The following is a 24,724-nucleotide window of genomic DNA, read 5'->3' as shown; positions in this document are numbered from 1 at the left end:
GCTCGCGCTTGTCAGCCAAGAGCCAATCAGAATTGGGTAGGCCTGTGGCCACTTGGGCTTAAGGCGGAACTGTTTCTTCTGTGATTGGGCGAAGTCCCTGACAATCAGGGCGGAGCCAGCGAAGGCTCGGCCAATGGCTGGAGGCGGCCAGGTCAGCCCAGCGACTAACTGAAGCGCGGTGGTCGTTAGACTGTTGGAGGGTAGCACACGACATCCTAACTGTCCGCAGGCCCTCGGCGTCTAGCGCCCGCCGGCGGCTCCTCTCGTCATGTCAGGCACTGCTTGACTTTAGTTCTTCAGGCCTCCGCCCACCCGCCTACCCGAAGCCGCGCCCACCGCCCAGAGCCAGAGGGATGGTGGTAGTCAACGGGCGGGAGCCAGACAGCCGTCACTCGGACGGTGCCATGTCCAGCTCCGAAGCCGAAGACGACTTCCTGGAGCCGGCTACTCCTACGGCCACGCAAGCGGGGCACGGGCTGCCCCTGCTGCCCCAGGAGGTACCTGGATTGAGCGATGGGGGAAGGGAGGGCTGATGGGATGTGAGGGAGAGCTGGTGCTTGCAGAGCTGACCTTGGGAGGTGAGCCTCCTAGGGAGCTATCCATCCCTGATTCCACTTCTGCACTAGGTGTGTCCTCCCAGCCCGGGGTCACCTGCACTCCAAGCCCCTTCTTCCCATGCTCCGTAGCTACCAGATGTCAATTCCATTTCTGTATCCCGTCACCTTTATCAACTAGAGGAGGACTCCTCAACACATAGCAAGTTCCATACAATCCAAAAGGAGGCCCTGGGTTGCCCAGGTATATCCTCCAGCGCCCCGGGGAGTGGCTTAAGAAACTGCGGTGCTGTTAACCTATCTGGTGCCTTGGTGTGATTTAGGAAAAAGGACACACCTGAGTGGGCCGGGCCAATTCTCGTCCAGGTACCATTATTATTAATGCAGCAGACAATCTCCATTACCATATGGGGTAATTTCATTTGCTAGATGGGCAGAAGTGAGCAGTAGAGGGTTGGGGGAAAGAAGCAGCGTGAGCAAGGACATACAGGAGGTAAATTCGGGCACTAGGAGGAGAGCAATGGTGAGTTGAACTCCAGAGCAGAGATCATGGGACGGATTAGGGAGCTTCATTTATCTGTTGCTGTACCGTGGTATGCTGTGGCTTCGCTAGTAGTCCTTCATGCGTGTGACACTTTGCACCTGATATGACCCTTAAACTAGATAGGAAGATGGATGCAAAAGTGGAGACTCGGCAGACAGAGTTGTTCAAAGCAGCTGGCTTGGGTGAGGCTCTCTGGCAGCTGCGGTAAGGTTAGAATCCCCGAATTGCCAGCATCGTGGGAAACTTGTGAAAATAAGCAAAATTCTAGACATAACTCTGCAGTCAGGGAAAAGAGCCAACACGGTGGTGCCACTTTTTTTTTTTTTTTTTTGGTGCCCTGTCATTGGGCAGAAGTTGTGGTTTGAGTGTAAGGATAAGGACACACAACCCCGTAGACTGTAGGCTAGCTGTCCAGTCCCGGCCTCCTCTGAATCACACCCCTCCGTGTGTGTTCTAGGACTCTTTACAGTTACTTTTTTTTGTTCTGCATTCAGCACAAAGAAGGGCATTAGTGGCAGCTACCTTTTTTTTTTTTTTTTTTTTTTTTTGGTTCTTTTTTTCGGAGCTGGGGACCGAACCCAGGGCCTTGCGCTTCCTAGGTAAGCACTCTACCACTGAGCTAAATCCCCAGCCCCGGCAGCTACCTTTTAAAAAGAAAAGCATTACACCAGAATGACATTTGAGTTTACCTGTACCTAGATTGGGCCTGGCGCTTCTGCAGAAATGTAGAAGGCACTTTGCACCGTGAGTGTATGAGTTGAATTTGTTGGGCCTGGTGGTACACACCTTGAGTTCCAGAGGCAGAGGCAGGAGATAAATCTCTGTGAATTCCAGGCCAGCTTGGTCTATGCAGTGAGTTCAGGGAGAACCAGAGCTACACAGAGAGACCTTGTCTCAAAATAATAATAATAATAATAATAATAATAATAATAATAATAATATAAAAAAGTTGAGAGTTGAGCTCATACTTAGAATTGTAAATCATGTACATTTCATTCATTGATTTTTGTGAATTTAATCTCTTGTAAGGGCAAATCGTGGGTAAGTTTTATTTCACCCATTTGTGTTTTTTTTTTTTTTTATGAGGCGGGGTCTCTCTAGGTCGCCCATGTTGGCCTGTACTCACTCTATAGACTATGGGACTCACTGGTCTAAAACTCAGAGAGTCTCCTGATTCTGCCTCTCAGTGGCTGGGATCAAAACAGTGTACCACCATGCACAGCTGGGTCCTTGTTTTTTTCTTAAAGGATCTATGGAAATTGGGGGAAAGGGCTCTTTATTTAGATAAGTATACAGACTTTAGGCTTTCACCACAGCCAAAGAGACGTAGTATTTGGGGAAAAAAAAATCTAGGATAAAATTTAAGCTGGGATAAATTTTTAATTGGTTTGGAGTCAGAACTGGAACTTGAGGTGTTCGAAGCTAATAATCTTTCCTGTTATTTTCCCATCCTCACTTAGTCCTTGCAACCGGAACCTTAGGTGACTTGGGGACTAATCAATCACTATAGATCGAGTGGGAGAGAATGGCACGAGGTAGAGAGCGAGGGTTGGGAGTGCTGAGTGTGAAGCTCTGCCTTAGGGATCTGGCCCAGCACCTGCAGGCTCTGGATGAGAGGAAGAGAGTAAGGACTGGGTACCACGGTGCATTCGCAAACAGCTATTGGTCTCTGTTCGCAACTGGCAGGCACACATGCTCGCCCTGCCTCTGGGATGCTTGGCAGCTAGGAAAATGGGTTGACAAGGGAAAACGGTCGTCGTTGTATGGTGCTAGGTGCTATCATGGAGGAGAGTGCAGTGAAGGAATAAGGGGATGGGGGGATATGTACGTGCATCTCAGATGTGAGACGGAAGAAAGAGCGGTAGTGGTCACAGAATAAAGGTGGAATGGACTCATGCTGCCGACTGTGTGGTGCCTTGGTGTGAATCAGGAAAGGGACACACACCTGGGTTGACAGAGCAAACTGTCATCCAGGTGCTTACACGGTGATCAACCGACACCATGTGTGGCAGTTTCGTTTGCTACGTCGGGGCGAAGAGACTGTCAGGAACATCTGTGGCCAAAAGGCCAGCATAAGGACATAAAGGCGTGCACTTCAGAAAGAGTGGAAGACGATGAAAGCTGGCGGAGATCGGAGGGTCAGGGTGAAGAGAGACCGGTTTAAGAACTATCAGGTGGAGGGGTTGGGGATTTAGCTCAGTGGTAGAGCGCTTGCCTAGCAAGTGCAAGGCCCTGGGTTTGGTCCCCAGCTCCGAAAAAAAGAAAAGAAAAAAAAACTATCAGGTTGAATGAGTAGGACTTGGTGATGGATGCTCAAGGAAAGTGGGGTGGGGGTGTCCCCTAGTTTGGGGTGACCAATTATAATCTGTCAGACCTAGGCAGGCTGACATGGAGGAGCCCAGATCTTGCTGCCTGTGCCAGTCTGAAAGCTGTGGTGATTCCTTTCCAGTTTCCTGAGGTCGTCCCCCTTAACATTGGAGGGGCTCACTTTACCACTCGCCTGTCTACTCTGCGGCGCTATGAAGACACCATGCTGGCAGCCATGTTCAGCGGGCGGCATTACATCCCTACAGACTCGGAGGGTCGGTACTTCATCGACCGAGACGGCACACACTTTGGGTACGTCTGAGTCTTCCTCTACAATCAGCTTCATGGTCATAGCCAGCGAGGAGCCTGGGATTGGGTCTTGGGTAGCGTTATTACCGTCTTCCCCAGTACCAGAAGAGACAGCCTAGTGATGGAATTTAGTAAATGTTCTCATTGACTTGTATTGTATTAAAACGCTTGTTTGCCGCAGGTAAAGACAGCAAGAGAAAGTTTTGTTTGTTCTTTGGTTTGGGTTGGGTTTTTTGAGACAAGGTTTCTCTGTGTAGCCTTGCCTGTCCTGGAACTTACTCTGTAGACCTCGAACTCACAGACATCCACCTGTGCCACTGCCTCCCAAGTGCTGGGATTAAAGATGTGTGCCACCACAGCCTGGCGAGAGAAAGTCTACTACTGTCAGGGTTTGATGAAACTTTTCCCATTCTGTGCAGTTTGAGACTTGGAGAGTCGTTATGTCTATGTAGAAGAATGCACTTTCAACAGAGAATGTTGAAAAAGGTCTTGGAGAAAACCTTTACATTTAGATTCTGGCATTCAGTGATACCATGCAAGCTGGGCATTGTGGTACTTTGTAGCAAGCAAGACCCTGTGTCCACACTCCCAACAAACAACGAATCCTACTGCAGCACCCAGAGGCCGTGGTACGTGGTGATGACCGTTCTGAGGCTCACAGTGGCTTACAGCAGAAACGGGGAAGGAAGGGCTGGTGCTGTATTGCTGCCCCTTCATTTTGCTGAGAAAACCTTTAAAGACAATCTTGTAGCAGGGCAGTGGGTGCATGTCTTTAATCCCAGCACTTTGGAGGCAGAGGCAGGCAGATCTGTGAGTTCAAGGCCAGCCTGGTCTACAGAGTGAGTTCCAGGACAACCAGGGCTACATACAGAGAAATTGTCTTGAAAAAAAAAAAACAAATAAAAACAAACCCAAAAAAAAAACAAACCCAAAACAAAACAAAAATCAAACAACACACACACAAGCATACAAACACACACACACACACACACACACACACGCACACACACACACACACACACACACCCATGGTCTTAATATATCTGATAATGTACTTATCCTAAAGAAATAGATGTGATTATTACATCTTTCCACGAAGTCGCTTCTGTCAAACCTTTAAAAAGTTTATGCCTCAATTTCATCGAAGATGTTTTTTAAGATTTGTTTTTATTTATATGTACATATCACGTGTGTGTGGATACCCCCAGAGGGCAGAATGGACTGTCAGGTCCCCTAGAGCTGGAGTCACAAGCAGTTGTGAGCTGTCGCTGTGGATGCTGGGAACTGCACTTGCGTCCTCTGGAAGAACAGCAAGTCCTCTTAACCACTGAGCCATCCCTCGAGCCCTCAGTTTCCTTGTTGACATGAGAAATAAATGTAGCTGTCTGGTGGGCGTGGCAATGATGGTTAAGGAGAGAGCCTGTGTGTGTGACCCCGGGTAGGTCAGATCTTCAAAGCACATGGCTGGGATCCTCTGCTGTTTCAGTCTCTTTGGAGATGACTAGAGGATTGATTTAGCTTTTGACCTTGAACCAGTGACCAGGGAGGCAGGAACTTCAGCTGATACATATGTCTTTGTGTTGACCTCCAAGTAAGAGTGCCCACAAGGGTCACTTTCATCCTTACAAAGGAGCCTCTAGCGATATAATTTGTTTTGCAGAGTCTGGTTTTCCCCAGTGGGCCATCAGCTGCCTCTGATGGTGAGAAAACAGAGTGTCACATCACTCTGTGGAACTATAAAAAGATTTTTTGTTTGCAGGCCATTTGGGGAGGGAAGAGCTGGCCCCAGCTGGCGTCTCCCATAGCGCTCTTAGCTGGGCCTCGCCCGCCGGGGCTTTTGCTTGTCAGAGCTCATAAGGGTTTGTGGAGCATCTCAGAGGACTGATTTAAAGGGGTGGGGATGGGTGGGACTGGAGAGATGGCTCAGAGGGTCAGTGTGTGTAGTGCTCTCACAGAAGACCTGAGTTCAGGTCCCTGCACCCGTGTCAGGTGGCTCTCAACCACCTGTAACTTCAGCTCCAGGAGAGCCAACACTTCTGGCCTCCACAGAGGGCCCATATTCTTGTGCATACCTACCCTCTCCAGGACATAATGGAAAAATAATTTAAAAACCTTTAAAGGAGTCGTAGGGAAGGAGAACAGGATCCAAATTGAGGCTTATATGCCACTGTCTGTTGGCCTCGAGATGTAGTAGCGTTCATGCTTGGACTGCTGGACTCCAGTACTCTGTGGCTTATCGGCAGTAGATAGAGTTTTTCAAAATTTCAGAGTATGAGTTCAGGGTATTTGGAAGGTGCACACGTTTCTCTGCTGTTGTAGCTCATGTAGACAGACCATCTACCATCCCAGGGGCCACTTGGGCCTGGGGACAGGGAGGGGAAGTTCTTCATTGTGCAGAAGGCACTTGACTTAGTTCGAGTCTAATGAAGTGAGGAGCATGGTGGTTGTTGGCTCAGAGACCGCTGTGGCTGGACCTGAGGTTTTTCCAGCTCTGACTCCATCAGCAAGGGTTTTCCACAACCTCCTAGGCCCCATGTGGGCCTGGTTTATAGACTGGCGCGAAGAGAAAACCTGCCTTGTAATGTCATTAAGAGCACCAAATGGGTAGGTGCGTGGTTAGTGGCGAGGACACATTAATGCTTAGTGTTAGCTGTTGTTGCTTATGGTTTAGATGAATTATTAATGTAACAGAGCTAGGGGTTTTCTCCCTCTCTTCCCATAAGTACTGGCGATAGGCCCGATTGTTAGCCTCGGCGCTAGAGTCTGAATGCACACTTTTCGTCTGTGGCTTTACTTAGCTGAGACACCAGCTGATGTTAGCTCCCACAGTTGGGTATTTTGTCTTCCCAGATAGCTATAGAATAATAGTAGTGGGAGCAATGTGGGATGAGTAGAATGTCTTTGTTACTATTGGAAGTGTGAGGTTACAACTATTTGTTATCTGTGTGCTTATGTTGTGACTGAACATTTCTAACATGTACTTGGGAAACTGGTGCTGAGTCTACGAAAGGTCTTTTCCTCCTCCTCCTCCTCCTCCTCTTCCTCCTCCTCCTCTTCCTCCTCCTCTTCTTCCTCTTCCTCCCTTCTGTCTTCCAGAGCCTTTTTCCTCTCTCCTTTCCTGCCCCTCCCCCTCCCCCCTCCCCCCTCCTCCCCTCCTCCTCCTCTTCCTCCTCCTCCTCCTCTTCTTCCTCCTCCTCTTTTCCTCCTCCTCCTCCTCCTCCTCCTCCTCGTCTCCTTCTTCTTCTTCTTCTTCTTCTTCTTCTTCTTCTTCTTCTTCTTCTTCTTCTTCTTCTTCTTCTTCTTCTTCTTCTTCTTCTTCTTCTTCTTCTTCTTCTTCTTCTTCTGTTGTTGAGACTGGGTCTCTCTGTAGCCTTGGCTGTCCTAGAATTTGCTTTGTAGACCAAACTGACCTCAAATGTACAGAGATCTATAAAGTATATACGTAGCCTGAGATGGCGGTGCATGCTGGCCACCTTAGCACATGAGAGACTGTGAGAAGAGGAACAGGGGTTCAAGGTCGGGCTTGTCTACCTAATAAGTTTGAAACCAGCCTGGGCTACATGACACCTTGTCTGAGAAAAAACACTGTGTGCGTGCTTTAATTAAAATTGATGGAGTTATAGCCTTCCGTTACACCTCTGACTTAGGAAGGCAACGGGTAGGAATTTCTGAGGGCTCACTCTGTACTAGGAGTTTTCTAAGCATTTTCATGTATTCGCTCATTCAGTTTCCCTCCCGATTGAATTTACATGTTCTTTGTTGCTTGATTTGTTTTGTTTGAGACAGAATCTTGCTATGTAGACTAGGCTGGCCTGAAACTCACTTGTAGACTAGGCTGGCCTCAAACTTACAACCCCACCTGCCTCTGCCTCCCCCATATGCCACTCCACCCGGCTTAATTTTCTTTTAACCGAATGAGGTGATTTTTTAAAGTCTTTCACTTAGTACTGGAGGACACTGAAACACACAAAGATAGAGTTCACCTGGCCAAAGTTATAGTTGGGGATATGGCCCAAATTCTGTGCTCTAACCACTTGGATAACCGTCTCCTCCCATCCCACCACTTGATCCTTAGCTCCTTCTTATCCTTTCTCTGGACAGAGATGTGCTGAATTTCCTGCGATCAGGGGACCTGCCACCCCGGGAGCACGTGCGAGCTGTGCACAAAGAGGCCCAGTACTACGCCATTGGGCCCCTCCTGGAGCAGCTGGAGAACATGCAGCCACTGAAGGGCGAGAAGGTGCGCCAGGCCTTCCTGGGGCTCATGCCCTATTACAAAGGTGAGGGGTCAGCTGCCTCCCAGCTGGGGAAAGGGGTTACAAGGCATCATTGGCTCCCAGGCCTTTCCCAGGAGTGGGCGGGTCCAATGTTTATCCAGATTAGGAGAAAATGTTCCCCTCTTTCCATGACAATGGGAGTTTTCAAGTTGAGAAAGATGTCTCCCATGTACCGCAGCCCTCATCCTACAGGGGTTTCCTTGCTTTGGAAAGCCGTGGTCATTATTGAGGGTGAAGTGTGCTCTTACTGAGTCCATGGAGTCCCTTCATGAAGTCCTCCCTCTGAGTCCCCACACTGGGTGTGTGTTCCTGTGTCTGTCTGTGTCTCTCTCCCTCCTCTCCTATCCCACCTCCGTCCATTAACGGCTGCTGTGTTAAACTCTGTAGACCATTTGGAGCGGATCGTGGAGATTGCCCGGCTTCGCGCAGTACAGCGGAAGGCCCGCTTTGCCAAGCTCAAAGTCTGCGTCTTCAAGGAAGAGATGCCCATCACCCCCTATGAGTGTCCACTCCTTAACTCCCTCCGCTTTGAGCGGAGTGAGAGTGACGGACAGCTCTTTGAGCACCACTGTGAAGTGGACGTGTCTTTTGGGCCCTGGGAGGCAGTGGCTGACGTGTACGACCTCTTGCACTGCCTGGTCACGGACCTCTCAGCCCAGGGCCTCACGGTGGACCACCAGTGTATCGGAGTGTGTGACAAGCACCTTGTCAACCACTACTACTGCAAACGCCCCATCTATGAGTTCAAAATCACATGGTGGTGAATTGTCCTGGGAAACAAGAATCCCACAAAGGAGGATGTCCATCCTCTTGGGTGACTCTGGGAGTCTGATCCCCACAGGGGCTGCTGACTGTCCCAGAAGCTGCTGAGGTGAGGACAGAGCGCTGAGGTGCAGATGTGGAAAGAGGCCTGGGTGCTGCTGTAGTCTCCTTGGTTCGTGTACCTTGGGGACTTGGTCTGCTCTCATCTGGTCTTCTCAAGGCCTGGCCGTCTTCACTGGAAGCCACAAGATGTAGCAAGATTGGCACTGGGAGTCCAGAGAGCTTTTGATAACTTTTTTTTGATGCACTGCAGGAGAGCTCGTGCCCGCCCCTGACAGAGGGAGATATCACTGCCTCGAACCTTCCTGTGCTCAGTGTGTCAGGTGGGATAAGGAGTGAGGTGGGGGATTTCCCCGAGCATCTGCCCTATAACCCTGGCCAAAGAAGAAAGCATACTTCTCCTCACAGTGTGCTCCTTTCTCTTTCAGTGACTTGCAGTACCTTGTCTTAGGATGCAGAAAGATATGTCCCGTGCTCCCAGAACATGCCTGTCACCTTCTCTTGGAGATTAACCATAGCTGCCAAAGCCATGTACCAAGTTGGGCCTTAGAAAAACCACAATGTTTACAGCCCTGCCCTGAAGCTTTAGATTATTATCCCTTCTTTGCAGGGTTCTCCTCTCACAGGGCTGGAATGTTAAGTTCTAAAGGTTCTTTCTGAAGATTCCCCAAGTCAGGCAGACAAGGAGCCTGGATCCCCTTGGTATGTGAGATCTCTCTCTGATATTAAGAAGACAGGGCCTCGCCGCTGAGTCTCATGTAGGGAGCCAGTGTGGTGAACCTCTCTTCTCTGGAAGGGATGCTTTCTCGCTCTCTCTCTCTCTTCAATAGGTTTTGTTTAGTGGGGGGTGGGGGCTTGCTCTGCAGTCAGGGGCAATAAGACAGGGTACAACATGGACCCCCTAAAGAGAGAGCTGTATAGCTTCCTCTGAGAGCATTGCATGTCCAGGCTACACTATGGGTTCTAAGTAGTCATGGGTGTCCTTGCCTATTTCTGGATAATACTTTTCTTATGGAACTTTTTTTTTTAATTTTTTTTTTGTGTGTAAGGAATTGTTAAGGGAAGCATTGCCAAGCTCAGACCTGTAGGATCAGAGTGGTGCAGTCAGACAGTTGAGGGTTAAGAGCACCCTTGTGCTTTTGAGGAATATAAGGCCTGGCCCTTCTGGGTCTGAGCTAAATTCCTCTGTGTAGCTGGAGGGTAGTGAGTTTCCCTAACTCTCGTGGAAACACGAGGTTTTGAACTTGTGTCTCTGAGTATAACAGAGATAGAGGTGAGGTCCAAGAGGGAGTGCGGGTCAGTCGTCGTCCAGGACACCTGCTCTCTCTGTTCTCAGCAAACAATGCATCCTCTGAGGTCTGGCGCCCCTGCTTGGCGCTTGGCCCAGCACTGTGGCTCTGTTTCAGCAAAGGTGTCCCTTATTTCAACTGATTTTATTTTTATTTTTATTTTTCGGACAGGGTCTCATGTAGCCCAGGCTGGCCTCATATTAGCTGTAGAACTAAGGATGATCTTCTACCCTTGACCTTCCTGCTTCTACCTCCGAAGCTCGGGGGACACAGGCATGTCCCCCCTCACCTAGCTCCTGTGTTCATGGTCTAGAGAGCTAGCGAATACACCGTTCAGGTGATGTCCACGTGGGTAGAAAGTGGACAGTTAAGCCCGGGGCATTTAGTAATTGAGCCAGGGGTTCTTCTCTTCCTGTTCTAGAATATCGCACCACTCGGAAAATTAGAATCCATAAATACAAGACAGAGAGAAAACTGATCTGCTCAAAAAACCGGCCCCAGACGGATTGCTAAAGGTTACAGGATGCTGGGTAAAGACATTGTCTTTATGACTTGCTGGAGAGAGACACTGTTTTTCTGTCCCCTTTTTTATTCTCAGGATGATATGGTTTGAACCACTGGGACAAGAGAAAGGTCTAGGCTGCTGGCAGAGGCAGAGGCGGGGCACAAGACAGTCAGCTCAGAAATCCCCCCCCCTTTTTTTTAGGTAATTGGCTTGATATTTATGGAATTAGGGAGCAAACCATGTACTGAAGTCTTTTTTTAAAAAAAAATAACAAAACCCTTTGCATTCTTTTTTTTTTTTTTCTTTTTTTCGGAGCTGGGGACCGAACCCAGGGCCTTGCGCTTGCTAGGCAAGAGCTCTACCACTGAGCTAAATCCCCAACCCCAACCCTTTGCATTCTTAAGCCAGTGACTTGTACACCGTCTTGCCGCACAGAAACTTTTCTTTGTACTACAAAATATATTTATTATAATTCTAATTCTCCCTTGACTAGTACAATAGAAATATGAAATAAAGCAATATATATTGGGATTTGGGATGTGCTTCATGGTGGAATATCAGCCACGAGGCCCTGGGTTCCCTTTCAAGCACTGCCAGGGGAGGGGGAGGAGGGAGGAGGGAGGAGGGGGGAGGGGGGTAGTATCAGGTCAAAGTGTATCTTTGCTATTTGGACTCTCTCCTCACTAGCCTTCTTTACCCTCTCGGAACTTCTCTTAAATGGAATAAAAGAATTCATGACCTGGTTTGGCTCTCTAAGGAGAAACCGAGGCTAGTCTGAAATGTGCCGTTGCATGTGGTAGCTGGGGATGGCTTCCAAATAAAAGGGTCCTATCTGGGGGAATTACCTTGGCCTGTTTGATCCCTTTCCAGTTGCAATTGCCCAGATCCAGACTTGTAAGGAAAAGCTTCTTGACCCAAGGAAATACCTTCTCACAATTATGTATGTGTCATGTCAATCAACGCCTCTCATCTGGCTTGAGTCAAATCAGCTGTTGTCGAAACAGACCCAAGTGCTACTACCCTTAAGCTTGCTTCCGGTTTTCCTTTGGGGCATCTTTTCTCCTGGGAGACACGCTCAATGGTTGGGAAAATGAAAGATCTTGATAGCAGCACGTGGGGTAAGGTTATCCACAACAGAACGCAATGCAAATTAAACCATAGAGTTAGCAACAAGGAAGGCTGAGAGAGCCACACTGGAAGACATCCCAGGGGGAGAGATTCACCATCACTGATCTAAGTAGAGGAGAGGAGCCTTCGCCACCACCCACAACCTGCCTCTGTGTTCACCTGGCTGCTGTATTTCCAACAGTAAAAGCCAACCATGGCGGAACCTCCTGTTCTTTTCTGCTGGGGCTTAGGCTGTTAGGGAACTAACTGAGCACTCCGTCCCAGGCTGATCAAGTTCTGAGTTGCTCCATGGAGGACTAACAGACCACTCGAAGACAGAGCAAGCAGCGGAGCGGGGGTGGGGAGTTCATTGGTGTGAGCCCAGACTGAAGTGAGTCTTTATTAAGACAGACTTCACCAGCTGGGTGGTGGTGCACATCTTTAATCTCAGCACCCAAAAAGGCAGAGGCAGGCAGATCTCTGAGTTCCAGAGGGAAGGAATTGGGTGTGGGAGGTCAGCCCATTGTCTTCATTTGCATAAATTTGGCTTTTAGTACAGAGCACAGCTGTGTTCAGTAACCTACCTCTTTGTGAGTAATCTTGCACATCAAGCCCCAGCTCCACCAGACATTAAAGTCAAGATCTAGAACCTGGGTGAGCTTTCTTTACTGACTTCCAACATCCCTCCTTTGCCAGCAAGTGTGCCTTGATCACTGCTTTAGATGTAGTGTTTAGAGATGCCGCAGTCAAATAAGCCTAGGGCTGGAGAGATGGCTCAGTGGTTAAGAGCACTGACTGCTCTTCCAGAGGTCCTGAGTTCAAATCCCAGAAACCACATGGTGGCTCACAACCATCTGTAATGGGATCTGATGCCCACTTACTGTGTGCATGAAGACAGAACACTTGTATACATAAAACAGTCTTTAAAAACAAAAACCAAGCCAGCTCTTCCTGGAGACCGGATCTGGACTTTTGGACTTGAGGGTACTCAGTAGCCTTGAGACATTCCTCGTGGAAGCTCAGGAGTGTGTCCTCCCTAGAGTCCGCACTGCTCAGACATTTGTTGAAAGTGCCCTGGGGGGAAGAAGTCCCTCTGTCCTATTCACTTTCTCAAGGGGTGGACTCTACGCAGGTATGAGCCTCAGTATTGAAGACTAAGGTCCCTGCAGAAATGGGTACAATTTGCCACCACTCTGCCAGCTGCAAAGTGGAGTGTGGCTACTCCCTGGCTAAGCTCATCTGGACACTGGGAGTCACTTCCAGGACTGACCACACAGGTGAGTTCTGAGGGGCCAAGTGCAGCCCAAGCTACTACTGCACGGGTTCTCAATCTGTGGGTTGCGACCCCCCTTGGGACTCTCAGCTATTTATGACTCATAACAATAGCAAAATTAAAGCTAGGAAGTAGCAACAAAAGTAATGCTATGGTTGGGGAACACCCCAAAATGAGGAACTGAAGGATTGCAACCTTAGGAAGGTTGAGAACCAGTAGCCTAGTTGCTTCCCTTAAGTCTCTGATTTGACTCAAAAGCTGTGCTCACCCTTGCTGAATGTTTGTCCTGGCCCACTGATAACATCTTACCCACTGGAAATGAGCTTCGAGAAATGTAGTCTTCCAGGTCAACCCAACCAGCAGAGCCCAAGGTCAGGGCAGAGCAGAGGTCGCCCTCACTCCCTCGTGCAAATCAATAGTTACCCTGCCCAGCCAGTCAGTGTGAAGTACGCAGACTCTAGGAAGATGTCAGGACAGCCTTTTTAGGTAAGCATCCATGGTCCCAGCTACTTAGGAAGCTAAGGTGGGAGGATTGTTGATCCCAAAAGTTTGGGGCTAGCTTGGGACAGCAAACCAGCAAGGTTTGCCTTTTTAACTTTTAGCGTAGAAAATGTGGTTTGCTACAGAATAATTTGAGGCCCATTCAAGGGTGAGAGTGGAAACTGACCAAAGGGACTATTGTAGAGGAAAACAGACTGGCTAGATACAATGTCTTCTGTCAGGTCGCTCTGTAGACCAGGCTAGACTCATAAGATCTACCTGCCTCTGCCTCCCAAGTGCTGGGATTGAAAGTACATGCATTATGCTTGGATTTTTTTTTTTAAAGATTTCTATGTGGTGGGCATTTTGTCTGTGCTGTGTGTTAACCAGCCAGGTACAAAGTACTCGAGACTGAACTTTCAGATGGCCTTGAGTTGCTATGTGTGTGCTCAGGAGCAAACCTGGGTTTTCAGGAAGAGGAGCATCCAGCCCTCCACACTGTGGTTGTCCTTGAACTTCTGGTCCTGCCATACTGCTGAGAGTCAGGGATATAAGGGATTATATGCCTGGCTTTTTTCCTCCCCACTTTCTTTCTCCTTTCGGGGCTGGGGATCAAACCGATGACCCTGCATAAGAGGTCAAGCGAGCATGCTCACACCAAACCATATCCTCAGGCCGAAACCCTGATTGTGTGGCCTGGCTGCCCTACGAGTTGGCTCTTTTTATCAGGCTAGCCTTGAACTCAGATCTGCTGAGCGTAGGAGGATTAAAGATGTGCACCCCTCCCTGACCCCCCGCAGAAACTTTAATGGAAAGGAGACCTAAAGCTCTGGTCTTAAAAGGGCTCCTTACTTTATAGCCCTCATTGTCTGTCTGTCTGTCTGTCTTTCTCTTTTGAAGCAGGCTCGCACGTGGCCCAATGTGGCCCTAGCCTTGAAATTCCATGGCACCAGCCTCCTAAGTTCTGGGATCACTTGTGGGTTCGGCCTTGACTGTAATCTATTGTCCTTGTCACTGACAGATATGTCTTATGAGATGGGAGAAGGCCAGACTCCTGGGTCGGTGAGTGGGAGGGAGACCTCCCTGGTGAGTCCTTGCTGGCCGGGCCTTAGGTCTGAAAAAGCCTGAGCTTGTGGAACTGCCGCCCTCTAGAGCTAACTGCACATACACACTGGCTATTTTGACCTTAGGGGCTGTATCTAGGGTGTGGCCTCTTCCCTCAGACTCAGGGTTTTTAATCCTTCTGTGTGAACTTTTAGCTTTATGAGGTGAAAATTTTTTGAGGCAGTGTTTGTGTAGACCAACTGGCCTTTTTTTTTTTTTTTCCCCTCCCTGGAACTGAGGACCTAACCCAGGGCCTTGTGCTTTTGAGGCAAGTGTTCAAGTGCTCTACCACTGAGCTAAATCCCCAACCCCCCAACTGACCTTGAACTCAGAGATCTGCCTCCCCTGAGTTTTGGGATCAACGGCATGAACCATCACCAAACAGCAATGGTGTCTTCTTAACTGGATTTCCCCACCAGTTTTTCAGGTTGGCCTGTTACAGCATGATCCCTCAACTTCTGTTTATCCTTTGATTTTTCCCTTCCTGTCCTACTTTCTCTCTTTCCCCACCTCCTTCCTTTTCCTTCTTCTGATTTCCTTTCTCTGTGTTTTTGCTTGATTGGTTTTTTGTTTGTTTTGTTTTGAGACAGGAGCTTACTGTGTAGCCCAAGCTAGCCCCAAACTTGTACAATCCTCCTCCCTCTGCCTCCTTAGTGCCGGCATGATACACATGATATCACCCTCACACATCCCCTTAGGCAGAGTCCACGGGTGAGGAAGACACTGAGGAAGGGAGTAGTTACCCTGAGTAGGTGGAGTTATGTGCTTCTCTGGTCACCTCTGGCGCATGCTCATTAGCCAGGAACTTCATTTCTTTCTTAGGTGAGCGCCTGCTTCTAAAGTCTAGAGAATTCGCATTGTTACTGTAGAATTCATACACTGCGGTCGCCTAAGACGTCCAGGAGCCAGAACTGTACTTCTCTTCCAAAATGCTCACACTCCCCAACACAAAAGAACAGCATCCCGTTCTAAATCGGGTTGGGGATTTAGCTCAGTGGTAGAGCGCTTGCTAACCCAAGGCCCTGGGTTCGGTCCTCAGCTGGGGGTGGGGGTGGGGGACGTAGACGACGACACAAAAACCAGCTCGAACAGGTTTTGGATCAGGGCGGCTTTACTACTGAATTGCAAGGATGTCTGTCCAATTGTTCTGAACAACAGCCAGACACTCAGGGGTCCACCTGCGTTGGCTTTCTGTTAGGCAAAAAGTACCGGCTGGAGAGGTGGCCAATCAGCGCAGTCTGCCCGCCCTTCTAAAGGACCGATGCCCTTCTAGAAAGCTCGAGTTTGGTTCCTAGCACAGAGATTAGGTGGATCTTGACTACCTGTGACTCCAGCTCCAGGGGATCCGAGCTCCAGTACCGGTAGTATTCACCAATCCCCTGCATTCACAGGCAGGTAGCCACACTCGAATGAATGAATGAATGAATGAATGAATGAATGAATGAATGAAACTTTTTTTTAATTGAGATAATCAGCTTAGAGAGCAGTTTGATTTGAGCCTGGGATAGAGCAAAGCCATCCACTACATGTCTGGAGAGGAGAAAAGACAAAGAGTCCAGTAGTGCTGTTCTGAGGGCATGTCACGCCAATGACGTAAAACAGGTTCTCAGCCTGTGGGTCATGACCCCATTGAGGGAAGAGTTGAATAACCCTTTCACGGGTCACCTAAGACCATCAGAAAACACAAATATTTACCTTAGGATTCGTGGCAGTAGCAAACTTAGTTATGAAGTAGCAACAAAATAATTTTATGGTCACCACACTGTGAGGAACTTTGTATTAAAGGGTCACAGCATTAGGAAGGTTGAGAACCACTGATCTAAAAACCTCCTGATAGGCCCCTCCTCCTAAAGGTTCTGTTACCATTTGGCAGTGCCAGACGGGGAAACAGGCTCTCATCTTTTGTTCCCCAGACATGGCTTACGTTGCCTAGCTGGTTTTGAAACCTTGGGATTGAACACTTTTCTTGCCTTCAGAGAAACCAGCATTATGGTTGGAGACCACCTTACCCAGATAGGGACCACGCCTCTCACAGACATTTAAAGGGGACATTTAATTTTTTTGGTTCTTTTTTTTTCGGAGCTGGGGACCAAACCCAGGGCCTTGCACTTCCTAGGCAAGTGCTCTACCATTGAGCTAAATCCCCAACCCCCGAGGGGACATTTAAGATCCAAGCATGTTGTTGTAAATAATCTTCCACCTGCCACCAAACAGAATCCGGGTCTTGTGTCCCAGGGGAAAATACAGCCAACCTGTGAAAGGCTTAGAACCATCTTGAAACACTTCGTGACTGGAGTGGAAACTGGAATCAGATCCTGTGGAAAGATTTTAGTGTTTTCTGCCCTCCACATTGTGATTCATCCTCCAACAGCGCATGACTTAAGGAACTCTAATTGTAGCCTGAGCTTTGACATTGAATTTGAGGGGTTTTTTTTGTTTGTTTTGTTTTTTTTTTTTTTTTTAAAAGCTGGTCTTGTATACCCTAACCTGGCTGAAAATGTCCCGTACGGCCAAGGGTAAACTTTGAATTCGTGATGTTCCTGACTGCTTCCCATGTGCTGGGATGACAAGTATCCTGTTTTATTAATATTTGTTCTTGTTTAAGACAGGTTCATGCTGTTCCTTGACTAGCCTGGAACTCATGGCAATCCCCCTGCCTCATCTTCCTGAGTGCCAGGATTACAGTCGTGAGACACCATACTGTAGAGAGCTGCGATGTGCCGCGCCTCAAAGATGGCGCTGGTTTCCACCTTCCACCCTCCCAACGGTGAGCGCTCCTTGCAGTAAACAAGTCCTTATTTGGCTATGTCTGCCTGGCCCGCTAGCTTCCGCATAGTGACAGCCTATCTACATGACCCACATGGCTTGCTAGGACTGGCCAGTACTAGCTATTTAAGTGTGGTGCAGGGCATTCCCTGGGGAGAGAGAGCCAGAAGAGAGAGAGGTCAGAAGATTGAATCAAGGTTCCTGAATAAAACTGCTTGAAGAAGATCTCCTGTGGTCGTGTCTTCCTTGCTGGTCGAGGTTGGGCTCGGCACCATACCTCACTACTTTATTTTCAGACAGGGTCTCATGTGTCCCAGGCAGGGCTTGAACTCACAGTGTAGCCAAGGATGACCATTAGTTCCTAATCTTCCTGCCCTGTGCTTCCCTCCCGGACTTAGGACATGTACCACCATGCCTAGTTTATACAGTGCAGGGCATGGAACGCAGGTCTTTGTGAGTGATGGGGTGAGCAGCACCAGCCTCCCCGCAGGCATGTGTCATGGCACCCAGCTAGACCCAATACCATTGTTCTCTTTTGTTTCCACTCTATTTACTGGGGGCGGCACGCATACGCGCAGCATGTGAGGTCAGAGTAGAGCCTGACGTCAGCTCAGCATGTTAGGGGCTCTCAGGGGGCGCTCTCACTGGCCTTCCTGCGCTTTCTTAGATAGACCTGTGGATTCCACCTTCTGTACTGTGTTCATATGTGTGATAGTTTGAATATGCTTGGCTCAGGGATTGGCACTATTAGGACGTGTGGCCCGCCCTGTTGGAGTAGGTGTGTCACTGTGGGCGTGGGCTTTTCACTGCCTGGAAGTCAATATTCTACTAGCAGCCTTCAGATGAAGATGTGGAACCCTCAGCACCATGCCTGCCCCAATGCTGCCATGCTCCTGCCTTGGTGATGATGGACTGAACCTCTGAACCTGTGAGCCAGCGCTAATTAAAAGTTGACCTTATAAGAGTTGCCTTGGTTGGGGTTGAGGATTTAGCTCAGTGGTAGAGCGCTTGCCTAGCAAGCGCAAGGCCCTGGGTTCGGTCCTCAGCTCCAGAAAAAAAAAAAAAAGAGTTGCCTTGGGGGACTGGAGAGATGGCTCAGTGGTTAAGAGCACTGGCTTCGGGGTTGGGGATTTAGCTCAGTGGTAGAGCGCTTGCCTAGGAAGCGCAAGGCCCTCGGTTCGGTCCCCAGCCCCGAAAAAAAGAACCAAAAAAAAAAAAAAACAAAAAAACAAAGAGCACTGGCTGCTCTTCCAGAGGTCCTGAGTTCAAATCCCAGCAACCACATGATGGCTCACAACCATCTGTGATGGGATCTGATGCCCTCTTCTGGTGTCTCTGAAGATGGTGACAGTGTACTTATATATAATAAATAAATAAATCTTTAAAAAAAAAAAGAGTTGCCTTGGTCATGGTGTCTGTTGAGAGCAGTAAAACCCTGACTATGTGAATGAGCATCCTTAGCATTGAGTATTGTAAAATCAAAATATTAACTCTGAAAAACCACGGGAGATGCTCTATGTGGCATCAAATATTCAGCTAAGATTTAGTTCTTTTTTTCTTTCTTTCTTTTTTTTTTTAAAGATTTTATTTTACTGTACATGTGTACACTATAGCTGTCTTCAGACACACCAGAAGAGGGCATCGGATCTCATTACGGATGGTCGTGAGCCACCATGTGGTTGCTGGGATTTGAACTCAGGACCTCTGGAAGAGCAGTCAGTGCTCTTAACCGCTGAGCCATCTCTCCAGTCCCCCAAGGCAACTCTTTTTTTTTTTTTTCTGGAGCTGAGGACCGAACCCAGGGCCTTGCGCTTGCTAGGCAAACGCTCTACCACGGAGCTAAATCCCCAACCCCTAAGATTTAGTTCTTTATGGGTCTCACTAGAATGCAAATTTGTCTTCACCTTTTTTAAAAAGATTTTATTTATTCATTTTATATATGACGAGTACACTGTCACTGTCTACAGACGCACCAGAAGAGGGCATCGGATCTCATTACAGATGGTTGTGAGCCACCATGTGGTTGCTGGGATTTGAACTCATGACCTCTGGAAGAGCAGTCAGTGCTCTTAACCGCTGAGCCATCTCTCCAGCCCCTTGTCTTCACCTTTTATAAATGGTAAAATTATATATGTGTGTGTGCATATAATGCACATGTATATATATTATATACACATACATATATGTGTGCACATTTGTGCATATATTTGTATACCTATATATATACATATACATACACACACATACATATCACATGCTAAAGAATTATTTTCAATTCTTTTGTGATTTATTTCTTTTTTTTTTAAGATTTATTTCTTTATTTTGTATATGAGTACACTGTAGCTGTCTTCTGACACACCAGAAGAGGGCATCGAATTCCATTACAGATGGTTGTGAGCCACCATGTGGTTGCTGGGATTTGAACTCATGACCTCTGGAAGAGCAGTCGGTGCTCTTAACCGCTGAGCCATCTCTCCAGCCCCTTGTCTTCACCTTTTATAAATGGTAAAATTATATATGTGTGTGTGCATATAATGCACATGTATATATATTATATACACATACATATATGTGTGCACATTTGTGCATATATTTGTATACCTATATATATACATATACATACACACACATACATATCACATGCTAAAGAATTATTCTCAATTCTTTTGTGATTTATTTCTCTTTTTTTTTAAGATTTATTTATTTATTTTGTATATGAGTACACTGTAGCTGTCTTCTGACACACCAGAAGAGGGCATCGGATCCCATTACAGATGGTTGTGAGCCACCATGTGGTTGCTGGGATTTGAACTCAGGACCTCTGGAAGAGCAGTCGGTGCTCTTAACCGCTGAGCCATCTCTCCAGCCCCCTGTGATTTATTTCTAGTAACTGTTTGGCTCGTGAACCTATTTTATCTATCCATATACCCAGTTATAGAAAATGTCAAGCTCTACCCCTAGTGGTCAGGAGTAAAAAAAAAAAATTAAGAAGCCTTAGTTTAGGGCTGGGGATTTAGCTCAGTGGTAGAGCGCTTACCTAGGAAGCGCAAGGCCCTGGGTTCGGTCCCCAGCTCCGGAAAAAAAGAACCAAAAAAAAAAAAAAAAAAAAAAAGTGTCGTTCAAGAAGCCTTAGTTTAGAATTAGGATAAAGGCCAAAGGAAGAATTCCTTTCTCTGTCCAACATTGAGGTCCAGTTCTTCTTGACTCGCAGAGTGGCAGGGAAGTCTCCAAATGCTTGCTTGGGGCCACTGCAGTGTAAACCAACACAGAGCAGTTCCCGTTAAACTCAACACACATTGGGGTTGGACCCAGCACAACCCGGAATGCAAATGCCTGTCTGCTCCATGACTCACCAGCGCCCACTACCGACAAAGAGAAGTATCGCTTCTTAAAAAATTGAAAGGTCTCTGTTTCCATTGATTCCCCTCCCAAAAAAAAGCAATGAAAGGTGAATTTGAAACTGAGAGACATTCCATTAATAACTCTCCTGTAATGGCTATCCCTGGTTGTCAACTTGACTATCTCAAATGAGCTACCATCCTTAATCAGAGGGCACACCTGTGATCCAGATCTTGGGGCTGGAAGACACAAGTTTCTGACCTGGATCTTGGCATGGAGGTCTTGAGGCATAGTGGCTATGAAAAGTGTAGTACACGTCTTTAATCCCAAGACACTGAGGCAAGGAGACCTCTGAGTTCAAGTCATCGGGGGACAAGTAAGTTCCAGATCCAGGGGTGGTGGTACACACCTTTAATCTGGGCCACACCTTCTGCTGGAGGCCTACAATGGAGGAAGGAAGGCTCACTCTTCTGCTTGCACTTACTTGCCAGCACATCTTCTGGAACCTACTTCTTCAGGATCCCAGCTCCTACAGAAGAGCAGCTGAAACAACCAGCCTCATGGACTGAGCGACTGCTAGACTCTGGGACTTCCCATCCACAGCTGCCCATAGTTGGAGGACAATAAATTCCCTTAGTATGGAGAGACCTTCTCTAAGTTCTGTGCTCTAGAGAACCCTGACTAATACATATCCCGTTTGTACGTCTATTGATCCAGGTTTATAATCTCATCTGGGCTTCTTTCCTCAGACGCGAATGAAATGCTATACTCAAATCACCTGGTAATATCGCGGCTTGCATGGCTACTTAAGAATGGGTACTCTTGGGCTGGAGAGATGGCTCAGCAGTTAGGGGCATCGACTGCTCTTCCAGAGGTGCTGAGTTCAAATCCCAGCAACCACATGGTGGCTCACAATGATCTATAATGAGATCTGATGCCCTCTTCTGGTGTGTTTGAAGACAGCAACTTATATATCATAAATAAATCTTTTTAAAAAATGACCTAAACGGCTAATATTTAAAAAAAAAAGAATGGGCGCTCTTTACCCCTCTCTCCTGCATTCATTGTCGTCATTTTCCCAATCTTGGGTAGTACCAAAGTCACACAACTCTGGCGGTCCTTGCATTCCTACACAGAGTTCATTGTACGCTGCTGTGGCATCCCCTCCTTGAATCCATGCACATTGTCGCCTGTGAAATCTTCCAACTGCACTGGTACAGACACCTCTTGGTTTGGCTGAGCCCCTGGTTACCTCCTGAATTAGCTCCGTTTCTTACTTCTGCAGCCAAATACCTGCCCGGAATAGCTCGAAGGAGGAGGTATTTATTTTGTCTCATCTCGGGGAAGGTTCAGGTCATCAGCACAAAGGGCTGAGGGTCTTGCGGGGTCACCCCGTGTCACCCTGGCTGGCCTGCCCTTTGTACAGACCAGGCTAGCCTGAAACTTGCAGTAAATCTCCTGACTCTACAACCTGACCCCTATATGCTGAGATCTCAGATGTACACCATCATGCCTAACTCACAGTGTTTTCCTTTTTTTTTTTTAATTTAAGTTTACATATATGAGTGTATTTCGCATGCATGTCTAGGTACTAATACATGCGTACCTGGAACTTTCAGAAGAGGGCGTCAGATCCCTCTGGAACTGGGGTTACAGATGGTTGAAAGCTACCATTTGGGTATTGGGAATAGAGTCGGGGTACACCAGAGGAGCGAGCGGCTAGGGCTCAGCCCTGTGCAGTCTCTCTCGAAACTCTTGCTCCCAGCATACAGCATAAGATGCTCTGAAAGCTGTCTCTGCCAGGACTCCCACCTGCTTTCCAGAGTCAGACCCTCAACTGCCTACCCGAGGTCCACCCGTAAGACCGAGTACGGTCTGTTTTCTACTTAGTCCACCAGTTTAAGGGTAAATCTCGGGGCTGCAGAGATGGCTCAGCAGTTAGGGGTGTGGGCTTCTCTGGAAAAGGACCCAAGTTTGATCCCTGGTACCCACATTGTTGGGTTCCAGGAGGTGCCTCACGAGCCACCCAAACATTGTTCTCGGTCAGACATGGATAGTTTATTGAGCATATACTCCAGGGCTGATGACCAAGACCAAGGTCCAAATTCAGGAACCAAACCGTGACCCCAAGTTAAGATCCTATAGGGTTTTTAAGGCCAAAATCCACAAACATCCGTTGCATAAATCAGGATTTAAAGGGATTTCCTTAGGAGCATGCCTTTGCTGTACACTTAGCCTGCTCCTATTGCTTGGGATATTCAACTGTAGCAGGATAGGACTTGCCTAACATTCATGTCTAAACTTGCCAACCGGTATGTCAGTTATCCACAGACATGTGTCTTTCTGCCAAGTAGGCTGTCAGTTTCCAGGGAGGTCTTGGGAACTTAAACTTTACTGGACCACTACTCAAAATGGAAGTCTTATTCCGAATAGTTTCTTATATTGGTGCAGGTGTCTCTCTTGGGTTGGGGTCCATCCCACAGGCATCTTAGAAAGGCAAATAGCATAGAAGCTTTTGGGGGTGCCGGTGAGTAGTTGGTTTAGGTCCAAGCTTACTGTGGGTAACTATAGGAAACACATCTACTCACTTCTATCCTGATTGGTTTCCGAGGGCGCAGAATATGGAATCAGTCTTAGCATTAGAAACTTTCCTGGTGGAGAGGAGGTGCCTCGGTGGTGAAGAGCACTGACGGCTTCTTCCAAGAGGACCCACGTTCAATTCCCAGCATCCACATGTCACAACTGTCTGTAAGATCTGACACCCTCACACAAACATACATGCAGGCAAAACACCAATGCATATAAATGAAAATAAATTATTAAAAAAAAGTTTCCTGGTAACAACAAAAACATAGGAGAACGTTTCCTTATAGTGGCATGCTAGCCAGGGAACTGTCACATAGGCCTGGTTTTACCTAGGCCTTAACGTTCTATCTAGGCCTTAATATTTTGCCTAGACTCTAGGACACATCAGACTGGGAATGGCCACTAAACAGCTCCGGGTGAATCCAATGCCTCTGGTCTCTCTCTCTCTCTCTCTCTCTCTCTCTCTCTCTCTCTCTCACACACACACACACACACACACACGCACTTAAAAATAAATTGAAAGAAAAGTAAATCTCATCCACAAAATCCCCCGTCAGAAGTATATAGGATTATATATTTGACCCAGGCATTGTGGCCCAGCCAAGTTAATATAAAGTTAACCATTACAGTCCCTGTTTTCCACCCGGCCTGAAGATGTGTTGTGTGTTCCCTCCTATGTCTACAAGATCATACTTTCCCCATAGCATAACCTAACACACACTCGGATGCCAGCTCCTTGAATATGTTTATTTTTCCCTTTGTTTTTGTTTGTTTTGACAAGCCCCCTGACTGTCTTGGAACTCAATCTGCAGACCAGGCTGGCCTCGAACTCACAGAGATCTGCCTGCCTCTGCCTCCAAGTGCTAGGATGTGTGGGCCACCTGGCTAAAATGGCAATTTTAATCTCTGATTCAGAGGAATCATGATTGTGTCTCCTGGCAGAAGCATCCCTCCCCTTGGAACTAAGACCTCAGGCCAACAGAGCAGAAGGTTGTAGGGACAAGAAGCCAGATTTTAATGGCCCACTCTGAATCCTGTCTTCTTAATTCCTGAGTCCTTAAATTCTGACTTTGAAATAAATAGTACATTACACTAGTTACAGTATATGATGCCAATGTCAAGGAACGAGCCTAGAGCCATGTGTGGTGGCCCATGTCTATAATCTCAAGACAGGTAGGGGCAGGAGGATCAGCAGTTCATAATCAACCTCTGCTATATAATAAATTTGAGGACAGCCTGGGATATTAGAGATATCTTTTCAGAAAAAAAAATGCTGGGGTGTGTATAGTGAGGTCTCTCCAGTGCTGTAGCTATCCATAAATCGTCCATGCTGTTGTAAACATCCCTAATTAAACACAGTGGTTCAGCAAGGCAGGCTTGGGTGTGGGGTTTCCTTAGTCTGTTTCTCTGCCCTATTTGGAGTGTCATGTCTTCCCAGGAAAAGCCACGAAACCAACTTCTT

The 24,724-nt window shown here is 47.6% G+C and overlaps 1 protein-coding gene across 1 annotated transcript; it reads left to right on the top strand.

Annotated features, from left to right (window-relative positions):
* Positions 1-206: 206 nt before the first annotated feature.
* On the top strand, positions 207-9,218 carry Kctd7 (potassium channel tetramerization domain containing 7). Its single transcript, NM_001128194.2, is given in 4 exon segments — positions 207-497; positions 3,548-3,717; positions 7,816-7,994; positions 8,379-9,218. Coding segments are annotated over 4 exon segments (870 nt in total). The 5' UTR covers positions 207-353; the 3' UTR covers positions 8,756-9,218.
* The last annotated feature ends 15,506 nt before the right edge of the window (positions 9,219-24,724 follow it).

This window comes from Rattus norvegicus, chromosome 12 (assembly GCF_021556685.1).
Source record: "Rattus norvegicus strain SHRSP/BbbUtx chromosome 12, alternate assembly SHRSP_T2T, whole genome shotgun sequence".
Lineage (NCBI taxonomy): Eukaryota > Metazoa > Chordata > Mammalia > Rodentia > Muridae > Rattus > Rattus norvegicus.
Note: the sequence above shows the minus strand (reverse complement) of the source record. Positions and strands in the feature narration are given on the sequence as shown.